The 23,366-nt window shown below is 54.6% G+C and overlaps 6 protein-coding genes across 6 annotated transcripts; 2 read left to right on the forward strand and 4 right to left on the reverse strand.

Moving 5' to 3' along the window:
- Positions 1–30: 30 nt before the first annotated feature.
- On the forward strand, positions 31–1,145 carry J4E83_004271 (uncharacterized protein; the record flags this gene model as incomplete). Its single annotated transcript, XM_049331200.1, has 2 exons — positions 31–250; positions 301–1,145. The coding sequence occupies 2 exons, from the start codon at positions 31–33 to the stop codon at positions 1,143–1,145; spliced, it is 1,065 nt and encodes a 354-aa protein (XP_049189746.1).
- Positions 1,146–1,993: 848 nt separating this feature from the next.
- On the forward strand, positions 1,994–4,885 carry J4E83_004272 (uncharacterized protein; the record flags this gene model as incomplete). Its single annotated transcript, XM_049331201.1, has 3 exons — positions 1,994–2,161; positions 2,266–4,107; positions 4,589–4,885. The coding sequence occupies 3 exons, from the start codon at positions 1,994–1,996 to the stop codon at positions 4,883–4,885; spliced, it is 2,307 nt and encodes a 768-aa protein (XP_049189747.1).
- Positions 4,886–6,922: 2,037 nt separating this feature from the next.
- Positions 6,923–7,906, reverse strand: J4E83_004273 (uncharacterized protein; the record flags this gene model as incomplete). Its single annotated transcript, XM_049331202.1, has 1 exon — positions 6,923–7,906. One exon carries the CDS (start codon positions 7,904–7,906, stop codon positions 6,923–6,925), a length of 984 nt encoding a protein of 327 aa, XP_049189748.1.
- Positions 7,907–8,873: 967 nt separating this feature from the next.
- On the reverse strand, positions 8,874–11,273 carry J4E83_004274 (uncharacterized protein; the record flags this gene model as incomplete). The annotated part of the gene is made up of 1 exon (XM_049331203.1): positions 8,874–11,273. The coding sequence occupies one exon, from the start codon at positions 11,271–11,273 to the stop codon at positions 8,874–8,876; it is 2,400 nt and encodes a 799-aa protein (XP_049189749.1).
- Positions 11,274–12,159: 886 nt separating this feature from the next.
- J4E83_004275 (uncharacterized protein) lies at positions 12,160–14,311 on the reverse strand (the record flags this gene model as incomplete). The annotated part of the gene is made up of 6 exons (XM_049331204.1): positions 12,160–12,527; positions 12,581–12,594; positions 12,648–12,790; positions 12,920–12,981; positions 13,614–14,092; positions 14,142–14,311. The coding sequence occupies 6 exons, from the start codon at positions 14,309–14,311 to the stop codon at positions 12,160–12,162; spliced, it is 1,236 nt and encodes a 411-aa protein (XP_049189750.1).
- A 582-nt stretch (positions 14,312–14,893) lies between these two features.
- On the reverse strand, positions 14,894–17,650 carry J4E83_004276 (uncharacterized protein; the record flags this gene model as incomplete). The annotated part of the gene is made up of 3 exons (XM_049331205.1): positions 14,894–15,411; positions 15,467–15,735; positions 15,783–17,650. The coding sequence occupies 3 exons, from the start codon at positions 17,648–17,650 to the stop codon at positions 14,894–14,896; spliced, it is 2,655 nt and encodes an 884-aa protein (XP_049189751.1).
- Between the last annotated feature and the right edge of the window lie 5,716 nt (positions 17,651–23,366).

A 23,366-nucleotide genomic window follows, 5' to 3' on the forward strand; every position in this document is an offset into this window, starting at 1 on the left:
TCTTGGCTGTCAAACGGCACATTCATCGACATGGCGCTCCCAGCCACTACGCAGGTCGCGATTTTGCTATCGATCTTTGTCTTACCCATTCTCACATATGTCTACTTCACCAAGAACCAACAAGCAAAGAGTAATGCTGGGCCTTTGCCAGCAGCGACGGAGATCACAGGGCTCTTCATACACCCCATCAAGTCATGCCACGGCATCAGCGTAAAGTCCGCAAAGCTCTTGCCAACAGGTCTTGATCTCGGTGCGCCTTTCAAGTCAGATCGGAGAAATGTAACATGCTGACAGAGCCAGATCGTCAATGGATGTGGGTGAGCTACCCAAACTACGAGTTCCTGACGATCCGCCAAAACTCCAAAATGACACTGATCCGACCAACCTACGACGAGAAGACTGATACCCTTACCGTTACTGCACCAGCGCCAAACTCTGTCGATGAGAAGCTGGAGTTCTCCATCCCGGCTCATCCATCTAAGGAATGGCTCGACGAGAATACCGAAGAGCACTCGGCAAAGATATGGAGTACTACAACGGGAACCCGCGTGTACTCTACGAAGATGACCGCACCCTTCAACAGCTTCTTCGATAAGGAAGTACGGCTCGTGTACAAGCCCCCTGTCTCCGAAGACCCCAGACCTTTAGTATCGAACGGTGCACCAGGCGTCCTAGGAAGAGATGCATCGACCTGTTTCCCCGACCTGATGCCCGTACTAGTTGGCAACCAATCCAGCATCGACGAACTCAACACGCGTCTCAAAGCCGCAGAAGGCCTCACAATTGACGTCCGCCGCTTCCGACCCAACATCCTCGTCAAAGGTGATGCTAACGCGCCCTGGGATGAAGATCGCTGGAAGACGATCAAGATAACGCCTGATGCTGGTGACAAGCCAATCGTCCTGGATATCACGCAGCGATGCGCGCGCTGTCAGGTGCCTAATGTACATCCTGATTCGGCGGAGAAGCACAAGACGCAGCCTTGGGATGCGTTGATGAAATATAGGAGGATCGACGAGGGAATCACATACAAGCCCTGCTATGGTATGCTCGCTGTGCCGAAGTCGGTGGGGGATCTTAGGGTTGGCATGAAGTTCGAGATCACTGAGGTTACGGATAAGCATCGGTATATCGCTGGGTTTTAGGGGGTGGAGCTTGACGGTTTGTGTCGAGGAACCCTTACTGGCTGCTGCGTATATCGATGAGTCTGACCGACTCCCATTACAGCGGAAGCCATTGCGACACAGTTGTCGTACGACTCTCCACAAAGGTTGTACGGATGATCAGATCAGCACACAATTTCTCTGCTGTCAGCCTCGAAAATCAAAAGAAGCTAGCTGTAAGCTGCCCGATTTAGCCTTTGGAAGATCGTAGGTGCATCGATTTGCAGCTCCTGAAATCTCTTCAGATGATTGTTGGAGATGTTGCCCAAGCTACAGCAATCATAAGCGGATCCCCACGTAGTTCACATGCGAACAGCCATGTGCAGCGGCAATTATGACGAAGGTTCCTGATGATCCATCGGATCTGCAAAGCAAAGACTGCCGAAGCGGCTCCGCCTCTAGCCCGTGTTGAGATTAGCGACGCGACGCGACAGACAGGGGTACACCTATCATCGTGTCCATGGCTGACTTTCTCTCGAACTCAACTTCCTTCTAAGAAATGTAAGGACTACACACAAGACGTTTCCAGCATGTTTCGCACAGTTATGGAGATGCCATGGCGCGCGCGTGCAGCATGGCAGCGGCATTGTTTCGAAACAGAGAACTGCAACTCAGTGGAGATTACGCGCGTTCTTGATCGGACCGTGACGTGTGACGACGACTATCCGTGTTGAGACCCTGGCGTTTGGAACGCAGGGACACCAGACGGAAGGCACACAGAGGGGATACAGAAAGCGCGTCCCACCTGGCCGTCGACCAAGTATGACCAGTTCCGCTTCCAGCGAGGGAGTCACAGGTCGTCGAATCGCTCTTTCCATTTCACACCCACCATGGCAGGCGATGCAATGCTGGCATTGCCAATGTCTCCGACACAGTCGCCCAAAGAGTTTGGGAGTGCCGCCGTACAATGGGCATGCACGCGAAGAGGGCGGATGATGGTCTTGACGATTGCACTTCTCACACTTCTGCTTGGACTGACGGGTATGAGGAATCATGAGGTACGTACAAACTGCTACAGACACCAGAGAAGACGACGTCGAGATATGCGACATACCCCTCCAGATCTGAACGTCATCAGCGAGGTCCAAGCTAACTCCAACAGGCCATATCTTCACGATACCACAACTTCTCCTCGTACTACCCATGGCGACCGTATCTCCAGCCCCTGCCCGACATAGTACACTCGCCGTTCAAGACCCCCTCGAACACGACGCTGCAAATCGAGAATGGCGAACTCGACCACGTACCGCCGAAACTCAAGAAGACGACGCCCAACTTCCACCTCCTCATGCCTGCCGAGCGCGACACCGATGGTTTCTGCAAGACGACTCTGTCTGCTATGCTTCTCCACTACCCTCCACCGACTGCGGTACAACTACACAAACAGTACGAGCCGGATGTTAAATGGGACAGGGACACACTGAACAGCACACTGCATTACCTGAGTAATGAGAAGCTGGTCAAGGACCATGACTTGGTTCTCATTGTAGATGGACAACAGTCGATGTTCCAGCTGCCAAGCGATGTGATTGTTACGCAGTACAAGAGGCTTTTGGCAGACGCCAACATGCGGCTGCTGAAGAAGTATGGCGTTAACAAGGAGGGCTACCAGAAGTTCAACCAGACGACCGTGTTCGGCGCAGAGAAGATCTGTGAGAACGACGATATGGCCTGCAAATACGTACCTCAGTCGATACTCTCGGACAATACATACGGAAGCGAGAACGGTCGACGCATATCAGATACCCCGGCGAAGTTCATTCACTCCAAGATGGTCATGGGTCCGGCCAGCGACTTGAAGATGCTTTACCAGTTTGCTCTGGAGAAGTTTATGGAGGGGAGAAGTCAGTCCCAGACCGTTCAGTCGGTATTCGCGACTCTCTTCGCCGAGCAGCAGCTGGGCAGAGATGCGGAGGAAGTGGCATCGAAGCATACCGGTACCAAGGTCAAAGAATACCTCACGGGCAGAGCGAGCACCTCAGAAGCCAAGCGAAGACTGGAGCGTGCCAGCGCTGAGTTTTCGAACACTACACGTCATGAGTTTTCTGTCGGTTTGGACTATACCCATGCGCTCTTCCAACCCTTGGACTACTGCGTCGAAGACGAACTCGTTCCTATTTTGCACGACAACTCAACCGACTTATCGCAATACAGCCACTTCGATCCAGACCCTCGTTACCTCACCCTTCCTATCGCCCTCAACGAGACCAAGACCCCATTCTGGCGCCCCGACTTCGTCGAGCACAACCCCTCTCCCAACGAGAAGCCTGCATACATTGACAATCTAGAGTTTACGCTGGAGCTCGATGGCTTACCCAGCCGGAAACTACCCTGGGAAAGCATTCCTCTGGTCCAGAACACCTACTCCGGTTCCGTCCCCGCCATCATCCTCGGCAGCTCTTCGCACTCGAGCGGCGAGCGTTCACCAGCCGCCAACATAACCTGGGACAACCTGTGGTACTCAGACCACAAACGTGCCATGCTGAGAAACTACTTCCGCGCGCCTCAGTCTTCCGACGGCTACCATAACCACCTCGTCGGCGGCGATCGCTACTGGGACAACCGGGGCGGACGAGGCGGCATATGGACCGAAGCCGAGCAAACCTGGCTACCCTGGGGCGAAGTCGATGGCGTTTGCGGCACGCTACCCCAACTCAAGGAGGTGTTCAACGATGGCAAGGGCGTGTGGCTGCATGAGCTGGAGCAGGATAACGAGCAAGGCCGTCTCAACGAAGAAGAGGATCATCGGCAAAAGCAGGAAGAAGCGCGACTCAAAGATATAGAGGAGTTGGTTAAGTTGGAACAAGAGGCTAAAGAGAAGAACGAGCAGAAGGAGAAGGAGAGTATTGACTTTGAGAAGTTAAAGGAACTTCAGGATTTGGAGGCTACAGATGAGAAGAAGGTTGAGAGGAGGAGGAAGAGATGGAATGTTGTAGAGGAGTGTGTAAGATATTGTTAGTGGGAAGGGCTTCTTTTATCTGTTATATATCCCGGGCTTTCGCCGTCTTTTCTTTTTATGTTTGTCGGGTGGATGGGTCTGTTGGTTGGTAGTTCATGCCGCTCTAGGCGCAATTTCATGATGTTTCGAAAGTATGGTAGTGTTGTTAAGTCGTTTTTTTCGTGTCACTTGCGGTTTTGGTCAGAAGCGTCGGGTATCATTTGGAAAAGACGTGGTGCAAGACACGAGACTTGGACACGTGCTCGAACAACAAGCCTCACGAATAATCCAAGAGACAGATATACTTCCTCATGGTACCTTGGTCACACTGCTACACAGAACTCACCAATGGCGACCGACTCGACCATGGCTACCGAACCAACCACGGCGCCTTACCCCTTCGTTTACATCTACATTGACGCGATGAGCTTCCCAGTAATTATACACACCCAATATGCGTTACCAGCCAGATGCTAACAGAACCCAGTATGTCAACGAATTCGTCCAAAGCAACACTGAAGCCGATATGGGTCCGAGGCTGGAAGCCCTCATGCGTACTTGTCTCAAGAAGCACTCGAAGAAGCTGCCAGATGTCGACCTAGAATTCTGCGTACTATGGCTAGACGTCCTTATAAAGGCGGAAAACGGGGATTGTCCACCAGCTATGCTCCGGTTCTGTGAGGACGTGACTGAGGTTCATGACTCGAAGATATTTTTGTTGATGGATGGCAAGCGCAGGGAAGGCGTACAGGGTAAGGCCTACCTTGAGGATACTGCTAGTTGAATTCTCCGTATGGCTGACTAGCAACAGACGAACCGGACGAGTTACCCAACGATCCAATGTGTCAATTTACGCTCCTCGCTACCCGGAGGCCAGATCAGCTTGAGGCATTCACGAGGAGGGAAAGTAAATGTGTGATTACAGACGAGCTACCAGGCTACGTACCCGTCAACGCATCGGGCCAGCGTGTCGACGAAAATGTCGCTCAACGACCCGCCGACTACTGCTTTGACGACTATCTCGAATACAAACGCCGGAACGGTAGAGTTCGTAGCTGCTATCACTACCACCTGGGCGACGGATGCGACGGCGACCAATGCCAATACGATCATAGCGAGATCACCGAGGACGTGTTGAGCGTGTTGTGTTTTCTAGGTCAGAGAACACGCTGTGTATATGGCGGCGCGTGCCGACGTGTAAACTGCTTTTTTGGACATGTCTGTCGTTGGGAGGACTTCGGAGGCGAGCATCCGGAATGCAAGTTTCAGGACGGGGAACATGGGGTTGATCAGACGGTTTATCATTGGGAGATGGGGAGGTTACGTTATGATAACATAGTCTAGTGTGCTTGAGTGGAAGGACAGACAGGGCAAGAATAGGTGGGATGTGCCACGAGATGGCGTTGTGGATGTGCTGACATCTGGTGTGGGTTTGATAGGGCCAGGAGTATCTCAAGTAGTTCTGGGTGTTCGACGGCAGAGTGGATACGGAGGGTAGGCAACTACGGTAGCCACGTTTTGCAACAAGCGAATGACCTCCAAGGATACGTCGCTACCCTGGTTGGAAAACAGAAAGACTGACGTATCGTACAAATCCTCGAAAGAACTTCAGTTGATACCATTAGGAGAGACATGACTGGCCAACCCACTTAACTCAACCACGGAAAGACATGAGCAATATGCCACAACACCAATTTGACACCAAGTATATATTTAATATGCCGCACCTACTTCTAAGCATCACAGATCTTCTCAACTCCAAAATACAGCACTACTACCACTTTCACCAAAACCGTCAAGCACTACCGTAGCACTCTCCAAAATGTCCACCACACCACCCAAAACCGGCCTACCCACCACCCGCCGCCTCCACACCCCAAACTTCTCCACAACCCCTCTCCACGCAGAAGCCCTGTCAAACATCTACGCCCCCATCAGCAAAAACCTTTTCCTCTCCAAACCGCCCTCCTGGAAAACAGACTCCGTCGCATCACCCCCAAAATGGAAGGGCGAAAAACACATATACAAAGAACCAGCCTACTACACCCTGGATCCCCGCGGCATACTCCCCTCCAAAAAGCTGGAAGCAAGCGGACTAGTCGAAATGCCCTTCCAAGCCCCCTCCACCTTCCCCCGCCTCCTCATACGCTCGACGGAATACCGCGACGGACCCATATACCCTCAATTCGGGGATTTCCGCATCGACAAACTGGTTCGGTATGAGAAGGTCAATGTACCGGCTAGTTGCTCTTCCATCGGCACAAGCTGGACGAGAAACCGTATCCAGGGAGCGGGATTAGTACCGGAAATGGGCAACATACTGTCTAATCCGTATATCAGGAAAGAGCAGTTTCCGGCGCCGTTTTGCGAGTTGCCGGATGAGCTGTTTAGGATGTGGTTTGTGAGGAATATGGAGATGGTGGGGTGGGGGGAGTGGGAGGCGGGGGTTGAGGCGGAGAGGGTTTTGGGGAGGGGGGAGGGAGATGGGGTTGTGGTTGAGGAGAAGGAGGATGATGAGCGGATTTTTAGGTGTGATTTGGCGAAGGAGATTAGGAAGAGGTTGGAGGGGATTGAGCGGAGGAAGAAAGAGAGACGGCAGGGCAAGATTCAGAGGGCGGTGGAGAGGAAGAGCAGGTGTGAGGAAGTGAGGGATGATGTGTCTTTGTCGACAATGGAAGAGGAACCTGTGAAGCAGGGAACGTATCCTGTTGAACGACGCGGAAAGTTGGATTGGATAAAGAAGTTCTTTTGGTGGAGATGGTTCCCATCCTCCCATCCTACATAGCAACGCAACGCAACCACCCCTCAAACAACCAACCCCTTACATAACCTTAGGCTGACTCTCCGCAAGCTTGATCTTCCCCGCCTCATCATAAACAATCTCCCTAATCTTAACACACCGCAGATGGTTAACGCCCTTGCTCAAACTGCTATCATGGTAAAACAAATACCACTTCCCCTTGAACTCCGCAATACTGTGATGCGTCGTCCACCCAATCACCGGCTCCAAGATCCTCCCCCCGTATGTAAACGGCCCAAGCGGGCTATCTCCAATCGCATAGCACAAGAAATGCGTGTCTCCAGTCGAGTACGAGAAGTAGTACTTCCCATTATACTTGTGCATCCACGCCGCCTCAAAGAACCTCCTGTCGTGGTCCTCCGCCTGAATAGGCTGGCCCGCCTCGTCAAGGATAACAACATCCTTGACCTCCGAGGTGAAAGTCGTCATGTCATCCGACAATTTCGCTACCTTCGCGCAGAGCGCCGGTCCAGACGACGCCTCCATACTCTCATAGTCCTCGCGGACAAACTCCCCCGTCTTCCAACACTGCAACTGCCCACCCCAAATCCCGCCAAAATACAAATACGCACTCCCATCCTCATCCACAAAACTCGCCGGATCAATACTGAAGCTCCCCTTGATAGGTTCAGCCTCCGGTTTAAACGGGCCCTCTGGCTTATCGCCGCTCGCAACACCCACACGGAAAATACCCTCCTTATCGCGGGCCGGGAAGAAGAGATAGTATTTCCCGTTCTTGGTTGCGGCGTCAGGGGCCCAGAGTTGTTTTTGCACCCAGGGAATGTCTTCTTGCTTGAGGGCTACGCCGTGGTCGGTGACGGGGCCGCCGACTTGTTCCATGCTGAAGACGTGGTAGTCGTTCATGTCGTATTGGTCGCCGTTGTCGTTGTCGGCGATGTCTGTCTCGCGGTCGTGCGAGGGGTAGACGTAGAGTTTGCCATTGAAGACGTGGGCCGAGGGGTCTGCCGTGAAGACGTGGGTTACGATTGGTTCTTTGTCTGCCATGATTGTGTTTGTTTGTATGTATGTGTGTGTTTGAGTTCTTGGTTGATGTTGAGACAGATAGATAATTGAATTGCAAAAAGCAGCAATGTTATATAGCTATACGTTGCCCTTCCCCATGGGCCCTTATGAATGGAGGGGTAGTCTGCCCCACGATGGCTGCCAGCCGCTCTCCTATTTACCCGGCGGGACGGCTATCCTGAAGCCAAGCAAATTGCAGTTGGATCCAAGACGGTCATACCACTTAGTATTGCTCAATCGCGGTACAATGGTGTCCGCTGTGGATGAAGAGATGGATGGAAGTTCGGCGTGCTGTTTAGCCGTCTATTCTTCCGCCCGCACAAGCGCGTGCTTCTAGTGCTAACTGCTAATCTGCCTCGGGTCGGCGGGCGTCATGCGCTGCAACCGCGGGAGTCAGGTTCGCGCAAGATGCAGATCCAGGGTGCGGGTGACATGCAGGGTAAGAAGTTGTTACGTGTATCCAAAGATTACGTTGTAGGGTTCCTGCTTTTTATACCATGACCGATATCTATATTACTACAATTACATGTGCAGAACCGTGAAGACATCCAATGACGTAGCAACCTGGAAGCTGCATCGGGGGTATTAAATGCTCAGCCCAAACGCCATCGCTACCCAAGAACATGATATTTCTTCTTCCACGACAGCAGTGGCTGGGGTTTCGGCGCACTTCTACCTGTCAAGATCTCGATACCACCGTCCATATTCGGCGGACTGCGTGCAGCAGGGCGGAACGCGCTCGAGATCCTCATACCAAGAACTGAACTAGACGTGCGTCGGCGCGAAGATGCCGCATGCGTAGGAACGGACTGCGTCTCTTTCAAAGTGAACTCCTGCAGCTCTTCGACAACGTCATGAAGGTCCCGGCGTCTGCCCTCTCCTTGGCAACGGGCCGCTCTAGGACACGTCAGCACACCTGCAAACTAAAGCAAGCGACAAAGCGCCAGGCTCAGGTCTGTAGGGGCTGGTACAACTTCATGGTCTTGTTCCGCACATCGGCACACTGCTGCAGCGCAGTGATGTGCTTTTCTTGCGCAAGCTTCCATGTTTCCATGACACTTTCATCCTCTTCCATCTTGGCCATGTAGCTCGCAAACCCAATTCCCCTGGTAGTCTCGCCGCGCTGGTGGATGAAGTGATGATCTAAATCCTCCATCTCGCTGCTCCGCGCAGCAAAGTGGCTAGTAAGGGTTTGACAGTACGCTCTGTAGGATTTGACATAAACGCCCATGTGGTCGAAGTACGTGTTTACGGAAGCCACATCCAGCTTGGTAGGTGGAATAGGTGCACGAGGTATATCTGGATACTTAAGATTCTTTGCAGCGTTTGCCTTGATGGGATGTGAGTTGGATGCGCCGGAAGGAAAAGGGAGAGCATCCATTACAGATCCCAAGCCGGAAAGTCCGTTGTTTTGAGGCTCCACGACCGGATTGATCAAGTCTGGACCAAGACCGTTCAGTCCTTCGGCTGGTGGTTTTGCAGTGGTCGCAGAAGAAGGTGCAGTAGCAGAGCCATTCGGTGTCGCCTGTGCACCTGCCGTGTTCAGTCTTGGTGATGTACGCGTTCCCTTCTTTGCGGGCTTCGCGCTTGGTGGTGGGACAGGGTCGATATCCATGGCATCTACATCACCATTGGCTGGCTCTTCTGCAAAGGCCTGGTACTTGGATCTAGCTGAGTCGGTTGATTCCTGGGGCTTCGACGCCCCGTTCTGCTGTACCGAAGCCTTTCGGGCAGCCTTTGGACGTTTCGTAGCCTCTGATGGTCGACGCGGCGATGTCTCCTTCTCCTGATTGTATACCCAGTTTGGATCCTTGAACGTCTCTTGCCAGGCTTGAGGACTGAACTTGGCAGTGTGTGGCGCCATCTTAGGTGGGGCGAAGTTGACACCCGGTGGTGGCCCCGGTGGAGGAGGAGGTATTGGCTGTCCGTTGGGCGCGACGGGAGGCGGGTCCATCGGCCGCGTGCTGAAGGGGTTGCGGTCTGTCGCATTTCGCTGTGATCTGCCGCGGGTTGGAGAGGCTCGGCCTTTTCCGTTGGCACCTTTTTGCATGTTAGGAGCAAAGTAACTGCCACTGCCTTCGAACTTGCCATGCCAGTCCGAAGGCGAGAATTTCAAGTTGATGCTTTCTTCACTCCTGCTCTTGAAGCTGTTGGGTATGTTCCCTGGCACGCCGTTGCTCTGTCGATTCGGATCAGGAGTCGTGAAGTTACCTTCTGACCAGGTTGGCGGAGGCGGTCGTGTGGTTTGAGGTGGTGGAGGAGGGTCACGGTGTTTGTTGCCAATGTTGGACGCTTCCGAGTCGGATTCTTCGTCGCTAGAGTCGGGATACCCGTGAGCGAATGGGTTCGGTTTCGCGCTGGCCTTCTTCCCTTGTGTTCTGCGACCCGAGTCTGAGAAGGCGCCCCCATCTTGCGAATAACTTGCTCGGTGCGAGTGTGTTGGTGAGTTGCGCACACTGGACGACCGTCCAAGGCCTTCGAACATGGAGGTACGCTCGCCAGCTACATGGGAGTGATATGGTGTGCGAACCCGGTTGGCCTCTGAGTATGGGACGTCGTCGCCATGGCTATCCACATCAGGAGTCGTGGACATGGGTGGGGTTGGAGCCGGACGGGCATAGTTCCTATACGCTGACCGTGCCTGGCCTTCATCGACGCCTGGTGTTGATGGGTCAAACCCAGTCTTAGACGATGGGACCCTGGTGCTCTGGCTGCGGCCAAAGGGGGTGCCATTGGGGTTGTTCTGCGGATTGGTGTGCGGACTGCTCTGGGCGCTTGGGTTGTGCTGCCGAGGGTCCTCACCCCGTGGCTGCTTCATCTTCTGCCATGCCGTGAAGACATTCGCGCGAGCCTCTGCATCCCTGGCCTTTGTGTCCGGTCGTTGCGCTGTTGGCGGCGCGCGGAAGTTCCTGCCCGAGAACCTGTCCGCACCGGTGTTGTATGTGCTGTGGTGTTGCTGCGGTGGGGGAGGGCGCTGGGCCTGCGGCTGCGGTTTCGGCGGAGGTGCGCGATAGTACGAGCCTTGCGGGGTGGTTGTCGTATATGCATTTCTCGGAGGCGGCGGCGGTCTCGTTCGCGGTGTGTTGGGCGTGTGGCCAGGAGCAGATACATTGCGGTATTTCCTTCTATCGGCGTCGTACTTGGCTCGTAGGCTGGCATCGCATAGTATCTCGTGTGCGGCCTGGATCTCTTGGAAGCGGACGACGAATTCGGCTTCGCGCCCGGGGTTTCGATCTGGGTGATACTGCAGCGCCAGCGTTCGGAAAGCCTTGCGGATCTCGTTCTCGCTGGCCGTCGGGGATACCTTCAGGTCGGCATAGTAGTTTCGCGTGGCATCGGCTTTGACCATGGCGGCGGTATTGGCGAAGAGACGGGAGTGAAGAGGCTGGCGGGAGGTTGCACAGTGCGCGCACTCTGCTCTTGTAGGCAGCTCTAGTCGTCAAGCAGCCTGGTGGGGGTTGCCCGTTGACTGCCTTGTCGTGTGGCAGGGCAGTGCTGCTCAGATGATGCTGGCTGCGCGTGGACGTCGGCACATTGTGTAATGGAAGCTGAACCACGGAAACAGCAAAAGTCTGGATTTCTCACCTTGTCAGCCGCATGTCGTCAGTGTTGCAGAGAGGTGTGGTTACCCTTTGCGTCTATTGGAGCTGCGGTCGCTTGTTGCGCTGGCGAGGTGCTCTGCATGTGTTTTGGGCTGATGTTTTGGCTGAGAGGGGCCTACGGCAACGCTTAGCAACGCCCGACCTGGCCACGAGAAGAACCCTGTACTAATTACTTCTGGGCTCTCGAATACCATATATGTCGCAATCATCCAAGCATGAACGGAAAAGGTCACAGCGAGTACAGCGCATTAATCTTGGTTTTGCCGTATGTCTGACGTCGATGGTGCAGCTGTCTTACCAATACCGGTACCGGTCAGCGACCCATGTGAAAGTCCTGTATTCGCTCTTGGCTATACCAAGGCACACTCGATCCTTCCGAATGTGGCCAATACAACGCCATCCTCAACCGCAGCATCTTCACATTTGATTCCTGACATTTCACATTGCAATGGATAAAAACTGAAGTGTTGTCTTCGTAAAGATCATGAATCCGGTATGATTTTGAAAGTCCTGACAGCTTTTTTGCTGCTAGGAAGCTACGTAGCCCAGGACACCCTATGCCATTCACGCCAGCCCATACGCTGAAAACAATCGACCAGACGTTGCACCAAGCACACCATATGCTCAATGCATTTAACGGTAGCGCCAGAGGGAGAGGGTGTTGTGCCTCTTCCAGGTCTTCCTCCTTCCAGCAGTGGTGTTGTTGAACTTGTGTCCACGGCCGAGACCACGGCTCTTCTTGCCAGTGGCGGTGAGACCACGAGCCTCGCGGTGCTTGTGGACGGCCTTTGTGATCCAGTTGATGCGAGGATCGCGGCGGATGGCCTTGTGCTGGGGGTCGACGCAGATGACCTCGTAGTACTTGTAGGTCGAGTCCTGGTTGATCCAGTAGGAGTTGAGCACGCGCAAGTTGGCGCAGCGGCGGCCGATACGCTCCTCAGCGGTGGACTTGAGAGAGCGCTGGTACTTGAGCTGGTTGATACCCTGGTTGGTAGGCTTTCCTGTTCGATTGTCAGTTTTTCGTTCCATAGCGATCCGATTGCATGATGCGTACCGTAGGTGGCGCCCCTAGAACACGATGTTAGCATAGTCCTCTTGTTCAAGATCTCGGTTGTACGTACTTGGGAGCCTGCCTCTTGCGACCTCCACGGCGGACGCGGATGCGGTAGATAACGTAACCCTGCTTGGCCTTGTATCCGAGACGGCGGGCCTTGTCGGGGCGCGAGGGGCGGCTTGCGCGGTGGATGACCTTAAGTTGGCGAAGCTATCGATGCACTCTCAGCAAAGTTCAACGAGTACACCAATTGAGACATGGGTCTCGGGATAATCATACCTCCCAGCACTGTTGCAATGTTAGCAGAGTCCTTTGTCCAGCTCAATCGGTTATACGTACGCGAACGCGCATCAAGAAGCGCATCATGTCCGACTGCTTCTTCTTCTGAAGTTCTTCGACATCTGCGGCGGATCAGCTACGAGCGGGCAATTGCGGTGTTCGATGTGCGCTTACACTTGAGGGCACCCATCTGCGGTATTGTTAGTATAGAGCCGGCGAGGTTCAGCAATATTGGAGGGACGTACCTTGACTGTTGGTTAGTAGATTGTCGACGCTGTCGTGCTGGAGGTTGCGAAAAGATGATACGACAGGTATTTCGCACTGTGTGGGCGGGGCCGTGCGAGGCGCTAGCTTGACGAGGCAACGCGCAGCCTGACACGAGTCGGTCAGAACAACATGGCCCCGCCGAGCCTGACGGAGAAGATGCGAACACCAAATTTCGAGACAAGTGCGAAGGCCGTTTTCTTGTGTGGCTGTAAGTAACGAGAGTAGAGTGATGAAGCTTTCATATCTAGTGTCTTCCCATGAGCAATGCTCTGAGGTCGCTCTTGCGCAGGTCGGATGCTGGTGTTCTGCTCTGTTCCTTGTGTACTCCGAATTAGGAAGTTCTACAAAATCCGTCGATTGCAGCACTGAGGTGTCTGCATTGTTACCACGGCTTGTCTGAACCATCGCCATTTGAAGCTTCGTTCCTCGTGCCCACCCACACGTCGCCATGAACAACACAATACCGCTCATACCTAGCAGCCATCACCCATCGGCAATCCCTTGACCATCCTCTTAACACCCCTCTCCGCATACCTCAAACTCTTCTGCAGCTCATAGTTCAGCTCCACCTTCTCGTCTCCCTCCATATCCACATCGCCATCTTCGTCCGTCATCACAGAGTCCTCCACATCAGCTCCGAGCACCTTCTTGACATTCCTCAGCGCAACTCTCGCGCCCTTCTTGAGCTGCTTGTCCGTGTCCTCGATGTCCTGCTTCCATGTGTCTGCGATAGTATCGGGCTGCTCTTCTCGTAGTTTCGCAATCATGCCGTCTAGCCTCTGGTATTCGTTGACGAGGGCCTCGGATGCGCGTAGGACACTGCTGACGGAGGTGTAGACTGCGTTGCCTGCGATTTGTGTGCCTGCGAAGGTTTCGGGCTCGCCCTTTGCTGGTCGGTTGGGGGTTTGCAGGGCTTCGAAGACGGTGGAGGTGAGTTCTTCGCGACGGCGCTCTTGTTCCTTCTCGCTACAGTGGCTGTTAGAGTAGCATTGCAGATGATGAGAGATTGACTCACGCTTGGAGCTTTCGCTGTGCTAGTAGTGCGTTGTACTTCTTCTGATCGGCATTTATCGTGGCGCGGAATTCCTGCATCGGAGCGTCATCTTTCTTTGGCTTCTCGAGAAGACGACTGAGTGAAAGCATTTGCTGGCTCTCAGGCGCGGGTGAGGCATGTCGGCGCGCCATGGTTGGGATGGTAGGGTTGGTATGTGAAAAGGTGAGATGATATTGCAGATTGGTGAGGAAGGTGCCACCCGGTGTCAATATTTGAGGTAGGCGTGAAGGCGACATCACATTTTTAGTTTACAGAAAAATCCTGAAATATAGGCCGGGAGGTACTCAATCAGCCCACGGGCTTCAGGGATTTTATCTCTGGGGTGCCGGGAGGTAGTCAAGGTGTTGAAACACTTCACGAAAATTAGGCCAGGAGGTATTCAGTGATTTTGGCAGGATCATCTCAACCCTGATATATAGGCCTGGCAGATACCACAACATTCACAAAAGACAGTTTTTTGGTGCCAGAAGCATTCTCATTTCGCCATATAGGCATGATATATAACTAAAATACACGCATTCATGGGGAATTTTTGGTGGTGAAAGCAAGAAAAATCAAGAAAAATCATGAAGGAAAAATGACTTACCTCACCGGGCAGTCTCCATAAACCTTGAACTCGTGGGTGAAAGGAAAATGAAAAGGAAATACCATATAATGATCAAAAACCGAAAAGAAATCTTGAAGAGAACTTGACCTGACAGTCCATTCTCTCTTCAGTTACCGAAAGACAAGTTGTGCATGGCACCATTCAAGGTGCTGTCAGCGCCAGTGTTGGGGCGACCACGTCCTCCTGAGGCGCCATAGTATCCTCCAGGAGCAGCTGAGGTGTACTGGGCATTGGCGTAGGCGTTGGTGTAGCCACCGCCAGCAGAGTACGAAGCGCCACCGTTGTACGCGTTGTGATGCTGATGACCGAAGGCGTGGCCGGTACTGGAGGTGTAGTTGCGCGAGGCAGCGTATCCAGCAGTAGTTGTAGCAGGCCCATACCCTCCACCGTATGACGAAGTGTAAGTCGAAGGCGGATAGTAGGCTCCAGCTCCATAGTTCATCGGGCTGCCGCTCGCAGTGACGTTGGGGTAGTAGTTACGGTACATCTGCTGCTGCATCTGCTGACCATGGGCCCAAGGCTGCATGTTGTATGAGGGCTGGGTAGGGTAGGCCGGGATCTGGTGGGAGAACGCGTGGAAGCCGTCGTCGTAGTTACCGTAGTTGCCCTGGGTGCGAGCTTGACCTGAGCGATAGTTAGCAATCATACACACGTAGCAAGGAGACGACGATGGACTTACCGTACTGCTGGGCCGGGCGATGGGTGTTGGAGCCGAAGCCAGGGCCGACAGAGGAAGAAGCATTGCCGCTGTTGGATGTGATGATAGCACCAGGACCGATGGCAGAAGGCGGCGGGATCTGGGACATGCCGGCAGGGTTGACGACGGAGGCAGGGTTGACAGCCGACATCCAGATGCGCACCTTGTACTGCTTGAACAGGTCGGTGACGAGCTCGTTGAAGTTGACATACGACTCGGCGTAGTAGAAGTAGGTGAGCTTGTGGTAATCACTGAAGATGTTAGTATGATCAAAGCAACATGAACATGTTTGACTTACGCCTGGTACTCAGCATCGAGGATCTCCATAGGCAGCTTGTGGTCAGCGGCCTTCTGAGCTCCGAGACGCTTGGCCTTGGCCTCTCCACCCTCCTTCTCACGTAGCGCAGAGATCTCATGGGCCTGAGCAAGACGCTTGATCATCTTCGGCTTGAACGGTTCAGGCTCACCCGAAGCAGTCACTGGGGTACGGCTCATGGGGTTCGGGAATCCATTAGCACGGGCGAGGGCGCCGAGCATGCCGGAGTCGTTCTGGGTGCCGGCCAGGGAGTACTGAGAGAACATGACGAGCCAGCGGAAGTGCTCCTCGTTCGCCTCAACCTTGAGCTTCTTAGCCTCCTCCATGGTCAAGTCGGCATGAGTGATCTGGCCCAGGTCGCATCCACGGTCGCCTTCGGTGATGACAAGGTCGCCACGACGGATCTCGAGGCCGGTGTTGTCGTAAAGGTAGTAGATGTCGGCACGAGAGCACTTGAAGGTGACAATGTACAAGCGGCGGGTGGGGTTTCCGATTCTAGGAGGGACCGCGTAGGGGTTGCCAGCAGACATGGCCATGTTGGGCACGACAGGATCGGGGTGAGCTGCCGAGATGGCGGAGGAGTTGATAGCGCGCGAGGCCGGGCCGTAGCCAGTGAAGTAGGCAGAGGCGTCGAAGGGCTCGTCGTCCTTGTTGCCACGTGGGCTCTGGCGGGGTGAGACGTACTCCTCCTCTTCTTCCTGAGTGTTGCTCAAGGTTGAGAGCGGCATGGCTGAGTTGTAGCTACCGTAGTGGGCGAACGAATGACGGCGGCCGAGGGGGTCCATCTCAGCAGGTGAGATGTTGCCTGTGGTCCACTGGGGCTTCTGAGGACTGTCCACGATCTCGACTTCGTGATCACGGTTGAGGACACCGACGTGCTCGCTGAAGCGACGGGTAAGGCCTGGGGCAGGACGGTTGACCGCAGGCTCAGTGTCGTCGAGCTCTTCGATGGCATACTCACCGGCGGCGTTGTACGAGGTGTTGCGCAGACCGGCAGTCGTCTTGCGGCGCTGCTGCTGAAGCTGGGAGACAGGGGAGCCAGTGGAGGTAGCCCTGCTGCGGGCGCGAGCGTTCTCCATGGCGGCTTGTTTGAGCAAGGCTTGCTTCTGCTCACGCTCCCAGTAACCGGCGGGCAGGCGGACTCCGTGCTCTGAGCCGTTGGAGGACTCGATCTCGTCGGCGTCGTCTTCACGCAGTTGCGAAAGGCCGACAGCGGACTCACCAAGGAGGCTGGGCTTGGAGGGTCGGTGGCGGAGATTTGCGCTGGTGTTAGGCTGACGCGAGAAACGGCTGACAGGACTGTGCTCGATATCGCCTTGACCTATGCTATAGGACTGGGAACGGACAGCCTTGCGGAAGGGATTGGGAGCTTGTTGGTTGAGCAAAAAGCCAATACCGTTACCGTCGTCGCCTTCAACTGTGGTGGGGGAGGGAATAGGCTTGTCGGTGGGTGCGAAAGCAGAAGTAGGGGAGGGAGCGATCTCTTTGTTGGGTCGATTCAAACCGTTGAAGCTAGGCGTGTTCCAGGGGAACGACGACGTGGACGGACGGGACTGCTGGGGCAACTCGAGTGACGGTGTTGTGGGCTGCGAGCCGGCAAACGACACCGAGGGCAGCGAGAACTTCCGGTTGGGCTGGATATCTTGGAGCCAACCAGAAGAGGGACGTCGAACACCGAGAGGGTAGGAGCCTTGCGCAGGGCGAGTAACGACTGGCACATGCTCGCGGTCGTCGTCGCTGGACGCCAAGACATCGCTGTCAGGGGTGGGACGTCGGAGTTGCAACTTCGACTTCTCGAGCGCTGAACCACCGACGGTCAAGCCGCGGTTGTAAGGGTTATTACTCATCATGGATGGTCTACCTTGAAGACGTCAGTGATCTCCTTGTCATGGATGACAAGACAGTGGCTGGACGTACCTTGAAGAGTTGCTGGAATGGGGATGAATAGGGGGGTGTCTTGATGCACACTATCTGCACACGGAAGATGTCTGTGATGCACAGGGTAGATGCTATGTTGCGTGGTCGAGGGTGTAAGAAGATATAATGTCTAGGCAGGTGGTATGTCTTTATGTCGCCTTCACCTCTAATCGCAAACGCGCAATATGTTAGCGCCGACGTCATCAGAAGGGGCGATAAGGAGCGGGGTATTAAGGGTGAGAGAGGTAAAGGCAGCGGTGAAGGTAGACGTGAGGGCATACGTGGGGGCAAACGGTGAAGGTGGCCAGCCAGCGTAGGTGAAGGGCGGGGCACTCTGATGGCATGCGGCCAGACCACGATGCAAACAACGGGAGCGCCGGACGTGCCCGAGAAGCGGAAGGTGGTGAGATGAGATGAGATGAGAATACATACCTGGACTGTAGATTTCGGAAGCAGATGTGTCTATCGCTAGATGCGTACTTGACGACCTGAAGACAGCGTGTATGGTGCTGATGCGGCACTTCAGGACGCTTAGGGGTGGTAGAAAGCCGTGAAGCAACCGCTCCTGCAAGCAGAATCGGATGCAGGGCGTGGTGAGGGTTGTGGGAGTGAGATGATGGGAAAGATGGTGGTGGAGGAAGAAGGAAGCAGAAAACGACGTCGGCAGCGGGGTTTTACGAGCCAGCACCGAAATGCGACAGTCAGCTGGCTTGATTACCGCTTTCAAGCGCTGGAGGAAAGACCGTTGGCGATGCTCGAGGCAGGAACGCCGTGCACGGATGGCTTTAGAGATTACTGTCGGCCAGTCGTCTTAGCAATGAACATAGGGGCCAGGAAGAGGCCGCGCTGAAGAATAACAGGATGAGGACAGCAGAAAGCTTGAATTGCTCCCAATGATCCTCCTCATAGGAACGTAGAATGAGATGATGCTGCTGTTCGAGTGACAATGCTCAGGAGAGTTGGCTTGCTGTCGCCCCGCCCACACACGCCAACTGGACACCCCCGAGAACTTGATGCAAGCAGCTCTACCCGTCAGAACATCCTACAGAGACTCTTCCGAGGCGAATAGGGTGCTTCTGCATGTCCAGAGTCGTGATGCAGTGCGTGGTGTTGACGGCGCTGACCTGCTCCCGCACAACCTCAACTCCGCCAACGCCGGTACATACCGCGACATCTTCCACAACACCACTCGCCCCCGAACAGCGCGCCTGAGAACCGTATGCAGGGACGCTCACACCGAAGAGAGCAGCTGCAGTAAGGAAAAGATATAAAGAAAGGCTGACTCTGCTTACCTAGTTAACAGAACTTTGTCTAGAGAATTACGTGACGCGGAGCTCGATGCCCAAAGCAGATCTATCGGGAGAAGGGCGGTATATCCTATCCAACATCGTCAGCCTCATGGTGATTGCATATACATGCACGACATCGCAGAGCCTGGATACGCCGCAGACCCGCCGCCGCAGCGGACGGGCGCGACGACAACGTGCGCACGACGCGGAATGCCAAAGGAAGGGATACATACCTGGTATATTCTATCCCACAATGACTCTATTCAAACAAACTGATTTGGAAGCCGATTAGCATTGGACGAGAGCCCCAAGCTCTGCGACACGAAGCTGCGCGGGCACAACCGTCGCAGATCGGCGAAGACATACCTCAAAACGTCGCAAACCAAGCGCCAAACTCTTGAACCAGTCTATCCCTAGTCTTTCTTCTCGAAGATATCGAACACGAACACGATCCGCTATGGCATCAGTCGTCGCATGGAATCACACAAGCCTAGGATCGGCAAGAAGGCACCGGGTCCTTGGAGTGTGGGGAAGCGCCACGCTGCTAAACCCAAGGCTGTCCCGCAGATCAAGGACAAATGTTCGGAGGATGGACGTGCGACTACTAGAGCAAGCACATGTCGCCCTCTGACATGGACGGCAGAACAGATGAATATAATAGGGAGGGCACCGTCCGCAGAGGCCAGACTGACAGCAGCAGAGTTTCGCCTTGGCGATCGTTCGAAACGTTGGGAAGCAGACGCGGCAGACACCCTGCGTTCCGCGCGCCTTGTCAGATCAGGAGACGACTCCACCAGCCCAAGCGCGGCGAGCTTACGGCGATCTCAAAGACTTCGAAATGTGGCTGACAGGGAGGCAAGAGGAGGAAGGCGAGGCAGGATGCTCATTACAGGAGACGAGACGTAAGTCTCTGAGACAAGCAGACATGCAACGCCTTTGAGGCTTCTGCAGCTCACCGGGCTGGCCAAGGGTCAGGGGCTTGTGAAGGGTCGTTGCGCAGGAAATGCGGAGACGGCCATCCCAACTCTGGCTAGCCGTGTATGCTTCAGGCGAACTCCTGCAAATTGCTGCGCTGTTGGGGGGTAGCGAAGCTCGCCGGACAGGGCCCGGTTCATCCAACCGTCGGCCTTCGTCAAACCTCTTGTAACCACCTCTCGACAACACAGCTTCATCGACTTTCATCAGGATTCATCCTTCTTCTTTAGCCCAATTCCTGATCGACGATGCGTTGGGCTGCATGGCTGGGGTTTCGTCAACGAACCCCTCATTTCTTCTGTCTGGACTCGGTTGGGCCCGTCGGAAGACATCCATCCCTTCTCTTCTAGGGCTTCATGCTTGCTGCACGCCATTCTGTTTCGCTTCAAGCGCCATCAGTCACGCTGCATCCCCGTCAGGCTATCGCACCCCGGAACAGTTTTAAGCAGCACTGCGGACACTTTCAGCCCTAGAGTGTAACAGGTCACGCGGTCTCGACGACAACCATGGCCTCAATACTAAGCTCTTTAGCTGCTTGACGCACCCGCGGCATGCCCCGCTCAGCGCGTTGATCTCTGTGGACACGTCTGGGCCTCTCCTATTCGACGCCGCCCTTGATATACGTATCGCAACCGATGGCTACACAACGAGCGTTCCTGGAGCTAACGACCAACATATCCCGCGAAGACTCCTGAGTGGTTCGCGACATGTTCGCCATCTGCAGCCGACAGGGTATTACAGTGTGTCTTTGGCTGGTGTCGAGCACACGAGGCACGGCATGCTGTTGGACAGTCTCCTCTTTCGGCTCTGCATATTGGCTGCGCGGCATCCTGACAACCCCGCATTTTGCGCACAGCGTTGGCGTTATTGAGGACAACCAAGCCCCGCGGTACCTCCAGTCAACGATGCGCCCGCACGTCTGTTCGCCGCCTGAGGCCTTGTTCAAACGGTCGCTCGTTCTTCGGCCGTGGGCTTTTGGAATTCTGTTTGTCGTTGCAGGATGTTTGCCGGCATCGTATGCTGCTCTAAGGTACGTATGGCATTGTCACAGATCGGGCTGCCCGACTCGAAGGAACCCTGTCGCAACCGACGTTTGTGAACCTCTTCTGGGATACCGATTAAGCGCTCGGTCCGATGTGGAGGCCATCCGGCTGTCACCAAACGGCATCACAAGTACCTTGCCCCGATGTTCTGATCCGCGTCCCGGTCAAAGTAGCATGCCCCTCGGCTTCCAATGTCCCGCATGGTTGTGGCGATGCCTGATGCATGCTCGTATTGGACCTTCCTGATGGTATTTGCAAAGTGCGCACACATGGACCATTCTCCGCGTTGTTGATGTCCCAGCCTACCACAGGAAGCCACACCGACCTCGAGAGTGGCGTTTGTGTTGTGTCGACTCGAATCTCACAGGGGTATCGTTCGCAGTTGCGCGGGGTACGGTCCAGAAGCCGCCAACGAGTATCCTCGTCCTGGTGTTGGGCGGACTCCCGCGGAGTCGGTCGTTGTGTCTGCTCGACTATGGTGTCCGCTTCCGAGAGCCGCTTTGGTTTCAAGGGATGAACTATGTTCGTGTTGAGTCCAATGGTCGCCAACCTACTTCTGTGTTGCCTGGTTAGCCTTTCGTATCCAAGAGCAGTATTCCGAAGGTGGTGACTGCGTTGACATGATGCCTCGCCGTCGTGCGCAGGATGTGTTGCAATCATGGTTGCGGAGTATAGAGGGTCTTCCGTTCAGCTTCTTTGTTGTCTGGCCAGCCCTTTCTATTCAAGAGTAGCATTTCTGGGGTGGTGCGCGCCTTGGAGTGGTCTGCCGCCGTCTTCGAGAAGACTTCTTGTTGCCATCGCCGCGGACTCGTGTAAGATGGTTTCCGATCAGGCACCATGATGTTATCGACCTGACAGCCGGTTATGGTGCGAGTTGCTCGACGTTGTGGAGCATGAGGGTGTCGTTTGCGTCCGCTGAAGTTTTCCCCGCGCAGAGGCGAAGGGGAGGGCGTGGTTTCTTCGGCTTGCCGTTTAGTACCTGTGGCGGGGAGGCTGCGAGGCGGTCTCGTTGCGCACGTTGCCGTTCCTACACTTTTGGTAGAGCTCTCTGTGGTATGTGAGTCTATCAAAGAGTTGAGTATGCGCCGTCTGGGCGGCGAGAGTCCTGTGGTTGCAAGTTGAGGGAGCGATTTGCCGAAGTCGAGAAGACATTGCTCAACCACCCCCGAGGCGGAGGCGCAGGGTGTCGAGGCAGCCCACATTCCAAGAGCAGGACTACAACCTCCTGATGGCTTCACAGAGGGTGCATCGGGGGTTGGTGGGCTCAAGGGGGTGGGGTGCTTTGAGAGGTTTTGGTCGAGGCTCGAGCAACATCACGGACAACACCAGCGCTTGCCCGAGGAAGGACCAAGGCCAACGTCACAACATCATAACAACATCGCAACACTATGACAAGGGGTACAAGGGAAGGCTTCTCAAGGCAAGGAGCTTCTATAACACCGCCGCCTTTACCTTTCGTGCAGGGGAAGGAGGGTGGTGCTAAGACTCTGTCCGTGGGATGAGGCCAGACCTTGGGCAGCTAGGAAGGTAAAGCTGGACAACATCGAGGTCACCAAAAGGGTGCAGCAACCAGCACTGACCTTCACGGCGGCAAACAGGCTGCTGTGAAGGTGCCGAAGAAGGTCAATGTCTCCTAGATGTCCTCCCAAACAGCCGCCTTCCCTGCAGATTCTCTTCGCGAGCTCCTGCTCCACCTTCTACCTCCGCTTTGACCCCTTCGACAGCCCACAAACCGCTTTTTGGCTGAAAATTTCAGCTCCAACGCCCCCGTCTCTCCTACACCACCACCACCGCCCACACCCACGCAACGCAATGGCCATCCAGCTGGCTTCTGCCTCCTTTCCCCACGGTCTTCGATTACGCATGGCGCCTACAAGCTCGATGTGCTTGCCCTTCGTCGGAGCGAAACTCCCGCCTTGGGACTACATTGGAGCCTCGAGTCGAGAACAGTATGAGGATAATGAGCTCGGGCGGCTACACAAACATGGCCGATGCTCGAGGACATTGCTCAGCTCCTCTTCCGAGAGACAGCTCATGCGATGCCGCACTATCTCGATTGAAATCGTCTGCGTCTGCTTGACAGTATTACAACACGTCCTTCTCGGACAACCGACATAAAGCCACCTTCTCGAAGCCGGTTCATGGTATGGGAAGGGGTGAGTTAGTACACGAATGTCGAAGATCAACTAGTCCTTGTCACCCTCCTGCTCTCGGGCAGCGATGGGTAGCTGGACGGCCAATCTGAAAAAGTCGCCTAGACTGAGACTCTTGTCTTTGCAATACAGATACGGGTTGGACATCACTATGTAGATGAATGACATGTGGTTGCTTCATTGAATCGT

The sequence above is a fragment of the Alternaria metachromatica genome, assembly GCF_023757995.1.
Source record: "Alternaria metachromatica strain BMP 0045 chromosome Unknown scaffold_7, whole genome shotgun sequence".
Lineage (NCBI taxonomy): Eukaryota > Fungi > Ascomycota > Dothideomycetes > Pleosporales > Pleosporaceae > Alternaria > Alternaria metachromatica.